The 15,984-nt window shown below is 38.7% G+C and overlaps 1 protein-coding gene across 1 annotated transcript in view; it reads left to right on the top strand.

Moving 5' to 3' along the window:
• The first annotated feature begins 436 nt into the window (after positions 1-436).
• LOC149801244 (MORC family CW-type zinc finger protein 3-like) overlaps positions 437-15,984 on the top strand; it is a 95,806-nt gene continuing 80,258 nt past the window's right edge. Inside the window, exons 1-3 of the mRNA XM_089955317.1 lie at positions 437-517; positions 783-855; positions 15,405-15,537. Of these exons, the coding sequence (XP_089811443.1) occupies positions 485-517; positions 783-855; positions 15,405-15,537 (239 nt within the window). The 5' untranslated portion in view covers positions 437-484. The remainder of the gene's footprint in view (positions 518-782; positions 856-15,404; positions 15,538-15,984) is intronic.

Raw genomic sequence — 15,984 nt, 5'->3', positions numbered from 1 at the left:
CCCTAGATCAAATTAATTAAAACTGAAATTCTAATAAACTTAATACAAACAACACCTACACGATAGGGGAAAAACAAAAACACATAAAATCCTTTAACTTTCGGCACGGTGGGGGGGGGGGGCCTTCTATGATGCAAATCTGAGAGGGACCACACCAATAAACAGAATGAAAAGCTATGACAGGTACATAATATGACATAAACAACGATGCAATTTAGGATTGGACTTTGAGGAATCAATCATTAGTGATATTTTGCATGCCTAGTAAAATGTCCACTCTTCTTAAAGGGCGCCAGCACATAGGGGCAAGGGGCTGGGGGCACTAGAAGATTTTCCTCCTTCCCCGCGAATAATTATGCAATAGAAGTATGAGAAGAAACATTGCACTGATATACCAAAGAATACGGTATTGATCCAGTTATATGAAACTGAAACACCGGCTGTATGAATTAGATAACACGCTACCACTCACTGTTTTTTCAAGATGGCGTATGAAGCGGGTATCCGTTCAAGTCGGGTAATTTTGGGCTGTTTTCTCGTCTTTTATATTTTGTAATACTCTTATATTTAATGCATGTGATGTGTATGTTTACGATAAAACGCGAGAAGTGTAATATACATACCGCTTAAAGTGCATTTTTATTGATAAGAGTGGAAATACTTGTAAACTGATATTTGAGTCAAGGTCAAATGTGCCCACAGTCTGTCAATGACTTACTGGCATTTGCAAACTATTTTGAAGAAAAAAAGCTTGTTTCAGTTACTGATATCTTGTATTTCAGGTCAGCCCGGAATTTTTGCATGGAAATTCCACAAGCCATACGTGGGCTTTCAGTGCAATTGCAGAATTGATTGGTACTTTCTCTTTCATTTTCTCTAGGGTAAACTGGTCAAATATTCCTACTAGTCCTACAATGTAAGACATAGCACATCTTTTTGGTTTAGTGCTGTGTCTTACTACCCAAATAACAAACTTGTATAGCGTGTTCCGATGCCAGTTGTCATCGGAATGAGTAGTCAAACTTTCAGGAATATCGCACACTCTTGGCATCTTTTATCGACACTCTTCCACTAATTTATGTGTAATTAATATACTTACTGTGCTGTCTTTATCCTAGCGGAATGAAAATATGACACTAGCAAATGGATGCATTTTCATGTTCCGTTGACATGCATTTGAATTTGTTGCAATGCGACGGTAGTCGAGGTATGCCAAAGTATGTTTAAGTAGGTTCGTGTGGGGCATATGTTTCTTGAACGAAACGAAACGTTGCTTACAGTTCCAATAGGCACACTATATTTGTATTCGTTTCGTTAAAGAATAATATTTCAACTTGACCCGATTGAAATGTAGGCCAACGAAACTTGAAAACAGATCCATTTCTTTTGTGAGAATTTGAATTTATTAGAGAAAAGACATCAGGGTAAGTAAAGTCTGACAATAACATTATAACTTTACTTTGTAGAAAAACGTTGTTATTGGTTGCCAGTTGTGTGTGATATTTCTGAAAATTTGACTTTCATTACACTGTTAGTCGACATTAAAACACGCTACAGAGCGCCGTTAGTTAGGCTGTAAGACCCATCACCCATCCAGAACAAAAATATCGGGCGATGTTGTCTTACGTTAGTAGTATAGTGGGATACCCTACAGACAATGGAAATCGCAGTCAAAAAGGTCGGGGGAACGTTTACGAACAAGGTTTTTACGGACCCCGTGAGAACGTTTACAGACAATGGGAATTGAACATGGGGAATATTGGGACTGTATACGGACAAGGGAAAGTGGGGTTGTTGTATAGGGTGAATAGGAATGGAACATGTAAGGTGACGTCACGGTACTGGACATTGGCAACAATGTGGCAAGGGTGTGGCCTGAATACGCGCTACTCTAGGGAGAGACAAATGCAGTAGAGATATAGATATATATAACACATACATACATGCATACATACATACATACATACATACATACATACATACATACATACATACATATGTGCATGCATGCATACATTGATGAACATCAAACACATATGGCAAAGAGGATCAATATCTTTTTGAGGCATGTGATTTGCCCTGAAAAGTGCCTTTGGGTTGTTTGCTTATTTTAATTTTATTTTTAATTTTTATTTTTTATTATTTATTTTTTCAAACATCATTACGTTAACATAGAGGGCATCGAATAGATCTTCTTCTCTTCCTCAAGCTTCTTCTGACTTCTGGACCGTAAATGAGGACTCTCTTCAGACAGCATTGTCTGTCCACATAGCTTCTTCTTTTCCAAACGCTCGTATCGGTGATCCGGATGGTTGTCCAAAATAATCTGAGATACATGGGCAAGTCCGTGCGGAACAGCATCGACGATACGAGGGTAGACGATTCAACGTTAGTCCACATCTTGTGACGAGAACAGTTGAAGAGAATGTAGTGAACCGGGATTATTTATAGTGGAAGAGCGGATCGAAACGGATTGAGTTTTTTTTCCTTCTCACCAATCCTAACACGCGTTACAAACTTCAGTCACAGCGTGAAGTCTGTCTTCCAATCCGAAGAGAGCTGCCTATGGCTGTAATAATCTAGGGCAACACAATCATTGTGGATCGAAATGATCAGCAAGTCTGGCCTTTTAACCATGTCAGGACGAAGAACAACAATGAGTGCAATGCCCTGCTTGTCAGCGAACTTTTGTCAGCATTACCTGTTACCAACAACATCTGAAGATCAAGGTTCACAGCAGAAAAGTGTTTGTCAACTGCTGAGATTGTGTCCTACTTGTGGAAAAGGCAGACGTACCAATAATGCCAAGGTACACATTTGTTCAGGAAAGAAACGATGTCACATTTGTCACACGAATGCTACATTCAAAAATACCATTCCAAATATCAAGAGGAAGAAGATGACCAGAAGAAATGCAATTTCATCTTTTTCGATTTCGAATGCATGCAAGAGACCGGCATCCATATTCCTAATTTTTGCGTGGCTCATGGAGCGTGCGAGAAGTTCATCCAATAGCTTATCTTTAGTCACTGTCCTCACTGCAGCAAGATTCCTGGAGGACGTGAAAAAATCTTTCGGGGACAGAACACGCTAGCCAGTTTAGCCCAATGGATCTTAGACCCCATCTACGAGACGTGGATCCAAGAGGACATCGAACGTTAATGGAAATGTCATCGCCGTACCAAGGTGATGGCTCACAATTTCTCGGGATACGATGGACAGTCTTTTCTCAGATACTATACGGAACAAGGTACCGAACGTACGAAAGTAACTTTGAATGAGCCAAAATCATTTCCTTGCAAGTGGGACAAGTGCAGTTTAAATATTCGATGAGTTAATTGGCCATGCCTTTGAGTCGAAGGCCTAAGACGTTTGGAATAACAGAAATGGTCAACGGCTAATTTCCGACCTACGGCTACGAATACCGGAACATACAAAGAGAAGTGCCCACCGAATTCAAAGTGAAAGGATTGACTCTCAGTTATCGCACCAGACGAGTAGTGAACTTTGGGCTCTTGAAAGAAGCTTTGCAGTCTGGACACCTACGAACTACACAAGATTGTACGTTGACCCACACACCAAATCATCAGTCGACCTTTGGAAAAAGTGTATCAAATCGTATACCAGAAGCGATTGAGACTTCCGAATCACTTCACTTTGCCGTACGGACACGTCGGTATTGGTTATCATATAAAAATGGTCAACGTCCAAGATCGATACTTCATTGTAACTACAAAGACCAAGCGAGAAAGATGAATACTTTTAAACAGACATCATTCAAATTCGGTGATTCTCAAGTGGAGTGCCATGCTGTGCCTTGCGATTGCATGGATGCCTTATTCTGTAACCTCAGCAATTCAGTACCACATCATGGGAACTTGAAATGACTACTACTACCACTATACCTACCATGGAAAATGATACTGTGCGTGTCAAACCTGACGGATGCAAAAGCGATGGCACTCGTTATCGTTGACTCTTTACTGGTTTTCATGGTGGATATCATCCTCCACTAGAGACCATGCGTCTACCACCCTACCGGATGTCATCCAACCCTGGTAAGCTACTGCGGATTTCACCGTACCCTCGTCAAAATGAGCTTGTGAAAGACGAATATACGTTCCCTGTGCGCTTGCCTGAATACTGCAACTTTGAATGTCGATTCCAACGTTCCAAGGAAAGTGGCCTAAATATTTAGGAGGATCTACCTCCGAAGAATTAGCCAGAGCCAGATTTATCTGCTTGGACGAAGGGGATAAAGTCAAGTGCTTCAGTTGCGGTGTGTCACTTCACGAGTGGGAGCAGAAAGATTCGGCTTACCTGGAACATGCTCGATGGTCTCCGAATCGCCACTACCTAACTTTAGTGGGACGACCTCAGTATTCTTTGGATGGATACTTTACAAGAGAACATTTGGGGTTTGCCTGTGGAGCTGAGAGAACGCATTTACCGAGAGTTGGTCAAAATACAAGTGAAACGCAAACTCCAAATCATTTCTACATTTTTAAACTATGCTCTTTTCTAAAGTAAACGAAGAATGATTATGGGAGGACACTACTTCAGTCACAAATATAAAAGAGGCTATTGGCCACGAATCAGCGATTCTTTATTCTTGGAAGACAGCGAATGGATACTTTATAAGAGAACATTCGTGGTTTGCCTGTGGAGTTGAGAGAACGCATTTACCGAGAGCTGGTCAAAATACAAGTGAAACGCAAAGAACAATTGCATCCGTTACGTCACCGATGTTTAAACCACTGGTACCTGAATGCTGTAGGAGGATGATTCAGATGAAAGTGTTAAAGTGGTCAGAAATTGTTCAAATGGACGTGGGCGAGAAGGATTGGTTCGTTGTGACTGATTCTTTTTACTACAAGAGAGACATACTGCAACGAATTCCAGAAGAAGAGTTAGAGGATTACCAAACTCTTTTATGCCATATAAACTTAGTTTAAGAGGAAACTTTTGAACAGAGTGTGATGTGCAAGTTAGCGGCTAAACCATTTACATTCGCCACTGGAGTACGATCATCTCTGTGCAGATTGTACAAGTATTGCCTTCGACAAAAAGAGGTAATAAAATGGATTACCATGCCACGACCTTTAGCACTCGTGATAAAACAGATTCCGTGTAAGGAAATCAATGAGAGTATTCAAACGGTGGAGGATTACCAACACTTATTACGAGAACTGTGTCAAATCAACGCATCGTGTGGTGTTACAAAGAGTGGCAATCGGCGTACAGTCTCTTGCGAGAAAGTCAAGGCGATTCCATTGTGTTTGTGGAAGGCATTCCTGGCGAAAACGACGGAATCGTGTAAACATCCCATTCAAACCCATCTGGTCATCTTCAACAACGTTTTAGGAGAAGACGAAGAAGAAATTAAACTGTGGTTCACGCATCAGTCTCAATGGTCATTACGTGGTCTTGTTTAAAAGCCCTAAAGATAAATTGCAAGTGCAAGTCTTAGCCAAACAGTTAGGAACGCCTTGGCTGAATCGTGCGTACGATGGTGTCACTCAAACCCCACACGCCTATTTACTCGTGGACTTCAAACCTATCACACACACACACACACACACACCCCACTATTTGCGATTTTGTACCCATCTGTTTCACCACATGTGCCAAGACGGAGGGCCTGTTGTGTACACGTCCCTGTCGTCGACTTAACAAGAACATCTATAAAAACCTTAGGCACTTTCGGTCTTTCTCAAACAGCGTCAACACGATGTCCCTTCAATCTCATCTTCCCATCAAATTGATTCGTGCCTTGTACGGTATCAGTCGCGAACAAAATCCACAAATACGTGCTCGTGTCTTAGAAGCCAGTCTCAAGGAAATCTTACGATGGTTTACGTTGACAGCACGTCAATTACTGCAAGGCATCACTCACATTTTACATCAAACCAAGCGCTTTTTTTAAACAGAAGCATAGTAGCCTTGACGCAACTGGACGATCCCGCAATGACACTCAAACCAAACAGCAAATCATTTTGAAACCTGGAAATAGCGGTTCTCTAGCAGGTGTCATCATTCGCTCCCTCTTAAAATAGGATCCTAATCAGAAACGGAAAAATCGCAACGGTACGGTCAGCTGTTGAAACGACTGCAACTCTTTCAACAGAAAGCTTTAGACCAAACACTCTACCAACTCTGTAAGATTTTAAGACCCTGATGAAAAGTCCATCGCCACCACCAGCACCACCCCAGTGTTCAAGAAAGAGGCAGCCCCACGGATGCCTCGGGAAGAAGAGGCACGAGAAATCTTTCAAACATCGTCAGCAGCTCCTATCCCTAGGAAGATTGTTGCGTCCTTGTTAACCCATTCTCACACCTCTCAACGATAAGAACTTAAAGCTCGGGTTAAAAAGATGATTTCCACTCCTCCTTTGACAGAAGTCAAAAAGAAAGAAGGGAAATCTGAAGTGAAAAAAGAAAAAAGGCCAAGGGTATACCATTACCACCCCCACCGCCACCACTACCCTCGACATATACTCCCGTGGCACATCAGACACGTAAAACCATTTCCAAACCACCATCTCGCCCCATCCAAAGTAGCATCAGCGAAGAGTGGGTGACATTAAAAAATGGAGAAGGTGTTTGCCAGCATTTACTATGATCCGTCCCATCCTGCAGGTTACGGAGGAGTTCAGAAATTGTATCGTGCTGCCAAAACTCGACTGAAAAGTGTCCGTTTACCTCAAGTGCAATGATGGTTACAAGCACATGCCACGTATAATTTCCAGAAGTCGCACCAGAGTGGAGGGCATCGTTCGTCAGTGGCAAGACATAAAAGGGGAAGTGTTAAAAGGAACGTTTTATTTGCCCGTGTTACTACGCGTGACCAAAAAAAACAGAAGACGAAGTGTACAACATCGAAATTATTCTCGAATGAAGAACCCGAAAAGTGGGAAAACGACATTTCAAAAAAGTCAAAGTACGTTAGAAAGAATATATTCCCAGTTGTGATTCTTGGATCAACGCTTCGCACGTCATCTACTATAAAAAAGTGACCATCATGCCCTTCAACACAGGTTCAACCACAACATTGACCACTTCTTCGCCCAGTTCCTCTCTGTATGATCTACAAAAGCAACCCTTGTGGATGTGGTGTGGAGAATGTGTGCCTAAAACACAACTCGTCTTTTTCTGACAAATCTTTGTGGTATATTGTGTCATCGGTGCGGCCATTGCCAATCTGAGTTTGCAACAAGGAAACAAACAATTGTGGACCATTTTACTCGACAGTTGCATCGGTTACCTTCTCCCTTAATCCTTCTCTGAAATACTCAAACGGAAACTACGGCAGCCTTTCGTCCAACGTCAGTCACCACTCCAACAATCACCGCAAGAGCAATCTATTTAGAAACTTCCCTGGAAAATTATGAACAACAACAACCATTTTTACTTAACGTTATCCAGTGACAGTTCCATGGAGGTGTTTTCCAACAATATTTCATGTTGTTAAAATATGGATTTTTAAAGGGCTTTTGGATCCCAGTGAATTCCGATGTGATGGACTACAACGTAGTAGGGCACTCCTCCATACCGTTACTGCGTGTCATTCCTTTCAAAGTGGATTCTGCCACGACCAATGACAGAAAGGTGGAAACACCTGTTCTTATGTCACTTGTTTAGGCTCGAATAAACAGTAACACAAGAAAGAGTAAAAACGACAAGCTTTTAATAAATTCAATAAATTTTTCCCTGGAAAAATTCTGTAAAAATGAAAAAATATGAACTTACGGTTTTATACATTCAAATCCAAAAATATTCCAAAAATAATCCGAGAATAAAAATATTAGTAGTCCTAATAACAAAATATTATATTGATTTCACGTTCGAATCCCGATAAAGAATCCAAGATGGAAGACGATGACGTATGCTACAATATGTATTGTTGAAGTCTACAGTTCCTTGTAGAAATAAGAATTATCACTCCAGTTTCTGATAGCTGAATAAATTATTTTTTAACAAGAAACTGTCCTTGTTCCACAATATTACATGAGCACACGTATTTTCCAGACAAATAACAGAATTAATCCTTTTGAATCCAAGTAATTTGAAATAACTCCAAACAGCACAACATACAACTTCCAGTTTAACAACCCAGCTTCTCCTGATTAATTCGCCCAAACATGGGTAATAAGGCCTTTCTAAAATGTAAACAATGGTCACGTGATCATCTTCTGGTACTTTATAGAAGCGAATACTTGTTACAGATCACGTTTACCTAGTGTGACCCACACGAAAACCAATCATTTTAAAATAAAATAGAACTTGTTTACGAAGGTTGCTACAAATTATGAAACAAGATCAGGATTTAGATCAACACATGGTGTTTTAAACTAAGAATCAAGATCAAACTATTTTCAAAAGTATCATCTCAAATGAACAAATTTACATTACAATATCATGTAATGAAAAATAAAAAAATGTAAAACTGAAAAACAATTAAATTGAAATAAATATATATTAAATCAGATATAATTAAATCAAATATGCATAACACTATCACGTTCACCGCGAATTTGTACATACTCACTATTTACCCGTCAGTAAGTCGTATTTTGACGCTGTCAGCATTGCTGTAGAAGGAGATGTGGGACAAAATATTCCATTCTCCAAAGGGAAAGTCGCGGTTGAACTCCATTTTCGAAAACAATTCTCTAACGAGTTGTAAGTCATGTATACTGTGTACCGAGGCGTAGCTCGACAGCGATAATATGGTTTAGGAGATATGCTGAAATCGGCCTTTCGTTCGGTGGCCCCGGTTTTGAAACCGATGGTGACACGAGGATTGCACGCTTTGAATGATGCTGCATTGACGCACGGCAAAGAATCTCTCCAAAATGTCATCATCAAAAAGCAAAGCGCCAAAGAAGCTTTCTTGAGAGCAGGCAAAAATGTCTTGCTTCAAACGGGCAAATACATTTTGGACCAACGAGAAACTCCAATAAATGCCCTGGACGCTACCGAGTCAGGCGAAGCAGTATCCAGTCTGACTATCCATTGTTGACTAATCCTCCTATGAAGACGTCTTCAAGACTAGCCAAGCTGAACGAAGTTTACGTGAATTTACATTGTCTCAGACAAAGCCTGATACCCAAACCTGAAGAGATAGAGACTGTCAGGATGTTGAAAGTGACCGAAGACCTGACGGAGGAGCTCTTCAAAGAGGAAATCAAGAAAGAAAAAGAATGGACGGAGAAGTACCGACTTCAGAAGCAGAGACGGCAGCAGCATCAGCAGCTACAGCGGGAATCAGACAGAGGTTTTGTCGACTGCCGTGTAGACACGAAATATCTCTCCTTCTCTTTCCGAAGAAGCAGACTTTATCCTGTGGGAAAACCTGTCGCCAGACGGGGACGCAATCTTAGACGATAACAGATTGCCACAACTCTCCGGGCCACTCATATGCCTCGAAAAGATATTTATTCTCTTTTCCATTTATGTGTTTGATGCTCATCAATCTATGTATGTATGTTGTATGTGTTATATATGCCCATATCTCTACTGTATTTGTCTCTCCCTAGAGTAGCGCGTATTTAGGTCACACCGTTGCCATATGGTTGCTAATGTCCAGTACCATGACGTCACCTCACGTGTTCCATTCCTATTCACCCTATACAACTGCCCCACTTCCCCTTGTCCGTATACAGTCCCAATATTCACTATGTTCAATTCCCATTGTCCGTAAACGTTACCCCCCCCACCCCGTATAAACCTTGTCCGTAAACATTCCCACGACCGTTTTGACTGGGATTTCCATTGTCCGTAGGGTATCCCACTATACTACTTACGTTGTAGAACTAATATTCCTACTAGATGGGTAATTCTGACCACTGGCATTGATTTCTACTTAGATCAATTATTGCATAAAATGTCTTGTCTGTTCGTGTATAAATATGTGCATCAGGTAGAGGTCGGTTCCAGCACGTCGTATTCCCAAGTGCAAATTACGTCATTCCATCATCACTTGCTTGTCCGCAACATCTGCAATCGTCAACTCCAAAAGTAAAATGTGGCTTGCGCAACAAAAATCAGATGTTGAGGACAGACAAACCTATGCCTAGTGAGATGTAGCTGCAAATTAATGAAGTCTTAATTTCTAAAAACAATTATATGCAAAAATGCTGAAGAGACAAAACCAAACAATTTATTTCAAGATTTCAGTTGTGGTTTGATTTTCCGCACGGTAATTTGACCAGTGGGTGCCGTATTTGCCGGCCTATAAGACGATACTTTGTGACCAGAAAATATTAGATTCGTCTTATGCTCCGAATCGACTTATTTATGGATTATATCATCCGAATAGATTTATCGACTTTTTCGTATGGAAAATAATTCTCCAAAAGTACGAAAAATAATGCGTATAAAATATTTCATTTTGGGGAAGAGATTGTGTATGAAAAATACAGGATCCCACACTGAGTATTTTAAACAATTACATGATCGTCAGTATTAAAAATTAATATAGATTAGATGTAACTGCGCTAACGCAGCACTCACCAGTAATGTACGCTGTTTGTAATATACGACGATTAAATTTGATTTTATATATATATATATATATATATATATATATATATATATATATATATATATATATATATATATATATATATATATATGTGTGTGTGTGTGTGTGTGTGTGTGTGTGTGTGTGTGTGTGTTAAAATTGACAAGTTAAAAGATGAATAACCATGACAAAGACAAATTCCATCAAAATTTTCTTCTTGCACCCTATGATCAAATAAAACGTTTGCCCCACTGACAGAGAGAGAGAGAGAGACAGACAGACAGACAGATGTCTACACGATTGTAAATATATACTGTTCACTTATCTGATGACTGATCCTTCTCGAATACAAGTGCAATATCATATTCCATTATCATTTAATACCACTAGGTAAGCAATTCTGGTTTTTGTTGCCACTTCCATTATTAAAAGAATGCCATGGATTTGTAATGGTATTTATATACTAATTATATATGCTACGGCTGTATTCAGTCATTCCCAGCTAACACCTGTTTGAGGTCAAGATTCGGCTGACCAGATCAGATTAGCGAGGCTACCAAATGGGAAATGATGCTACCCATGGGTATTATGAATTCCGTACCATAAAAGAAAGGAAATGACATGTGGATACTCGTGTACATTTCTCAGCCAGTGACATTTTTTAACTTGCCGACGGAACTGAAAGCAATTTAAAGTACATCTAGCATGAGCAATGATAAAAAAAACAATTACCACCTATGTGCAGAAGGAGTACATGCACTTTAAACAGACTCTATTTTTGTTGAGAATGGAGAAGTCGTTATACTTGCAAAGAAAATTAGACGCATGCAAAATGGCAATTCGTGTGATTTAATCTAATGGAATCTATATGACATCACTGTGGTGATATTTAAACCATGAAGGAGTATGGCATGTATTTTCATAGTTTACATTTACTGTTTCATTTATTAATTAAAAGCTTCAGCAACACGGGGACAATAAGGTAAAAAAAAATACCCACAAAGAGCTGAACTTTTCTCTCTCTCTCTCTCTCTCATATGTAGGGGGCCCCGAGTGGCCGAGTGGTCTAAAGCGCTCTAGGTTACGGATCACTGCCATCTCACCTCTGTCTGCGTGGGTTCGAGTCTAGGATTCGGCCAATGTGGGTATGTGAGAAAGCTTGCCAGTAGCTTCTCGTGGGTCGGTGGTTCTTCCTGAGGTTTTCCCGGGTTTTTCCTCCACCATTAATACTGGCCACCATGCATAGCCTATCGTGTGCTGAGAAATGGCGTTAAACCCCACAACAAACAAACAAACTCTCTCATATATCGGACCATATTCTATTTTGTTCACGAGGTGCAAGGAGAAAAATCCTATGGAATACATATGCATCCTTCTCTCTGTATCTCTCGTCCCCCCCCCCCCAAAAAAAAAAAGCGTTTTAGTATTAATGATGCAGTTTCCCTGTCGCTGGTAATCTGAAATAGATAAACAGTTATACTTTTAATATTTATGAAACCGGAAGTTATAATTTAATTCCACGCAGCATCGCGAGTTTTATCCTCTCTGTAACTCGATAAATGTTCGGGTCAGCGTCATTATATGTAACTAAAATTACATAGTGCATTTAAAATACTTCGTGTAAAACAGATTATGTATTTTCAGTTAAACTTAATGATCCTGACTGGAAAGGTTGCTGAGTTACAGATAAGACAAAATTCGCGATTCTGCGTGGCGCGAAGTAAAAACCACATTCCGATGTATTTATCTGGCCTCGTCTTATACTCAACATCGACTTATATACGGATGAAGGATGGAAAATTTGCCAAATTTGCTGATTCGACTTATACTCTGCATCGGCTTATATGCCGGCAAATACGGGTAATTTCCATCGCCCAGGAACACAGACAAGCAGCATCGAAAGGTCGTTACTAAAATTAGGATGATAGCTGGAAAGTTTCATTTTAAAGACATAAATTATTATATTTTCTTATAAATTCATGTGCAAAGATATTTTCACAAATTTGCTTCTCTCTCTCTCTCTCTCTCTCTCTCTCTCTCAACTGTCTGTACTTTGTATACAACAAATGGTTTATCCTTTGAATACCTTGCATCTTAATGGCTCACAAATTGATTACTAAACTTCAAAAAGAAAATTAGAATATACAGAAGTGGTTCATTAATACCTGTGCTCTTGCGGTAGAAATTACTCACTTGGTGGTCAGAATTAGCCAGCTTGATTTGAATGCACGAAAATAATCTTTCTTCTGTTATTTACTTTTCCCCTCACATTCATAGCTAACTTCCACTGCTTAAGTTCTCTCTTTGCAACCTTTATCATGTTTACATAAAGATAACATCTAGCTGCGAATAGAGTATGATCCAAGACATGGACTGAATATGACCAATTTACCCTATGTACAAGCTTTATAACCAGATATTTTGCAATGCTCCCTCACTTGGTTTGCTAGAAAATCGTTCTTCAGCCATTCTACAGTTATAACTTTATTTTCAATTCCTTTTGGGAATTTCATCTTGGGGTTATTTTGATTTGGATTTTTATTCACTCACGTCGAAATCCCATTGTAGGTTCTATAAGATATTTGACAAAAAATTTTTTTTTTTTTTTTTATATCTAATCGACATTAGAACTAATTTCAACATTGGTACGCTATTCTACGTCGGAAAACCAGAGGTTAATGTTAGAGTAGACATTTTTCTCACCAAATTCTACCACTCATTAAATTTGCACCTGATTTCTTAGCAGGTGAATTTCAGAATGAAACAACAAGCTTCTGAGATTGGACATGAATTGCAGACAGATTTTTACATCATTATCGCAATACAGTTATTGCTGGTCCTTTAAAAAAAAAATTGCCTTCAAGTGGCACTTAAAAATTGTACGTGATTCTTTCCTGGTGCCTGAACGTACCACCCTAGATTTTTCAAGTCATTACAATAGGCCGTATCAGGCTGAAACCCTGTCAACTTGATTAGGTCAAAACCACTCGAGATAGACAACTGAAATTTGGTATTCATATATGGATGAACAAATGGATTTTGAGGCCACTACATCAATTTTTCCATTTTTTTTTAAAATGCGTTTTTCAATTTTGGGAAGAAAACAGTATAATAATGTTAATTAAACATCATTTTTTGATTTAGAGCAATGGTATATAGTATGCACGTTATATATTAAGCACGTTACATATTATGCACGTTTTTATATGAACACATAAGATAGTATGATCAGTTTTCAATGTCAGTGTATCTACTATTAAAACTTTTATAACTTTTAAAAAACTTATTAAATTTGGTCTGCAGTGGTAGGTTGCTGATATTCTACAAACACAAATCTAGTATTTGTTTACTTTGTGTGGTTTTTAAAAAAGAAACATTCTAGACACGCTTACTGCTTTTTCACCTAATGCAGGCAAATGTTTAAGTTTGCAAATATGAAAGTCGGTACTTCAAAGATTAGACATTATCACACAGTGTACATTCTGTAAAGAAAATTTTTATTAGACAAGAATGACCATATTATACAGCTTGACAAGAATGACCATATTATACAGCTTGACAAGAATAACCATATCATACAGCTTGACAAAGATGACCATATCATACAGCTTGACAAAAATGACCGTATCATACAGCTTGACAAGAATGACCATATCATACAGCTTGACAAGAATGACCATATCATACAGCTTGACAAGAATGACCATATCATACAGCTTGACAAAATGACCATATCATACAGCTTGACCAGAATGACCATATCATACAGCTTGACAAGAATGACCATATTATACAGCTTGAAAAGAATGACCATATCATACAGCTTGACAAAATGACCATATCATACAGCTTGACAAGAATGACCATATCATACAGCTTGACAAGAATGACCATATCATACAGCTTGACAAAAATGACCATAGCATACAGCTTGACAAGAATGACCATATCATACAGCTTGACAAGAATTACCATATCATACAGCTTGACAAAGATGACCATATCATACAGCTTGACAAAAATGACCGTATCATACAGCTTGACAAGAATGACCATATCATACAGCTTGACAAGAATGACCATATCATACAGCTTGACAAGAATGACCATATCATACAGCTTGACAAGAATGACCATATCATACAGCTTGACAAAATGACCATATCATACAGCTTGACAAAAATGACCATATCATACAGCTTGACAAGAATTACCATATCATACAGCTTGAAAAGAATGACCATATCATACAACTTGACAAGAATGACCATACCATTTTACTTTGCAGAGGAACATTATGGCCAATACCACTTGCAAAATATATTGGTGTGCATGCAGCTTGCTTGCATGGTCTTGAAAAAGTACCGGTGTCTCCATACACATCGAATATTCACCATGCATGCATAGTACTATGCCAGTATTCCAGATGGCTAGACCCCAATACCCGTCATAAAGAAATGTCAGCTGGACAGATTATTCTTGTCAAACTAAATGTAACATCCGGTTGGAGAGTAATGAACTTAAAGGTAAGGCTAATGACTGTCATGCAGATTTGCGGGTGTACAGATTCGGAAATTGATTCAAGCAGTACTGGTTTCAGCAAGAGACATTATTCTAATACCTAAATGTACCAGAACATAATGGACTCCATGTGATAGTGTATCATCTTTATGGTTGTATCAAATCTCTTGAGAGCTGAAATAATGGTGATTAAAACTGTTAATCTTAAGCAAAAGTCCTTAATATATTATGAATGGCTTACCACACTAATATGGTCTGATATTTTGTTCTTAGATCTTCTATTCTTTAGTTATATCATTTGACTGATTTGTTCACCGTAAGCAAAAACCAATTTTGTGTTATTGATCTTTCAATTTAGATAATGCATATGATCCCGATGTCAATGCAGCAGAGCTCAGAATTGACACAAGAGTTATTAACGGAACTGACTGTCTGACCTTTGTCGACAATGGCAATGGAATGAACCAGGAAAAACTTCACAAGATGTTAAGGTATGTCGTTAGCGCACAGATATGCAAATATTGCAAATATATGCTGTTGTATAAAAGTTTCAAATAGTATTTTTTTAAATACCACAAATAAATATTTCCTGTGATACTGTTCATTGTAACCAGGGTTTTTCATAGGAAGGATCAAAGGATTGGTGGCACTAGGGATCATTTGTATCGATACACTGGACTAATGGAAGTATTTTCGCTTTGAAGATTTTTATTCTAGCCTAATTCAGTTTTGGGATAAATAAGGATTTGAAGTCATTCAACAAGGATAACATTTAGAAATGTTGTCAACTATCACAGAAAACAATGGTCTAATGTTACGAAAATATGAAATTGTTATAAATGTAATATCCAATTGTTAATGTTAATTCATTGGCCAAACAATTTAGACATGGTGGCAAGCATACATCAGCAAAGTATGGCATGGTGTTACCATCATAC

Source organism: Sinohyriopsis cumingii, chromosome 4 (genome assembly GCF_028554795.1).
Source record: "Sinohyriopsis cumingii isolate HCF-2022 chromosome 4, ASM2855479v2, whole genome shotgun sequence".
In the NCBI taxonomy this organism is placed as follows: Eukaryota; Metazoa; Mollusca; class Bivalvia; order Unionida; family Unionidae; genus Sinohyriopsis; species Sinohyriopsis cumingii.
This window is presented reverse-complemented; position numbering and strand designations above follow the sequence as displayed.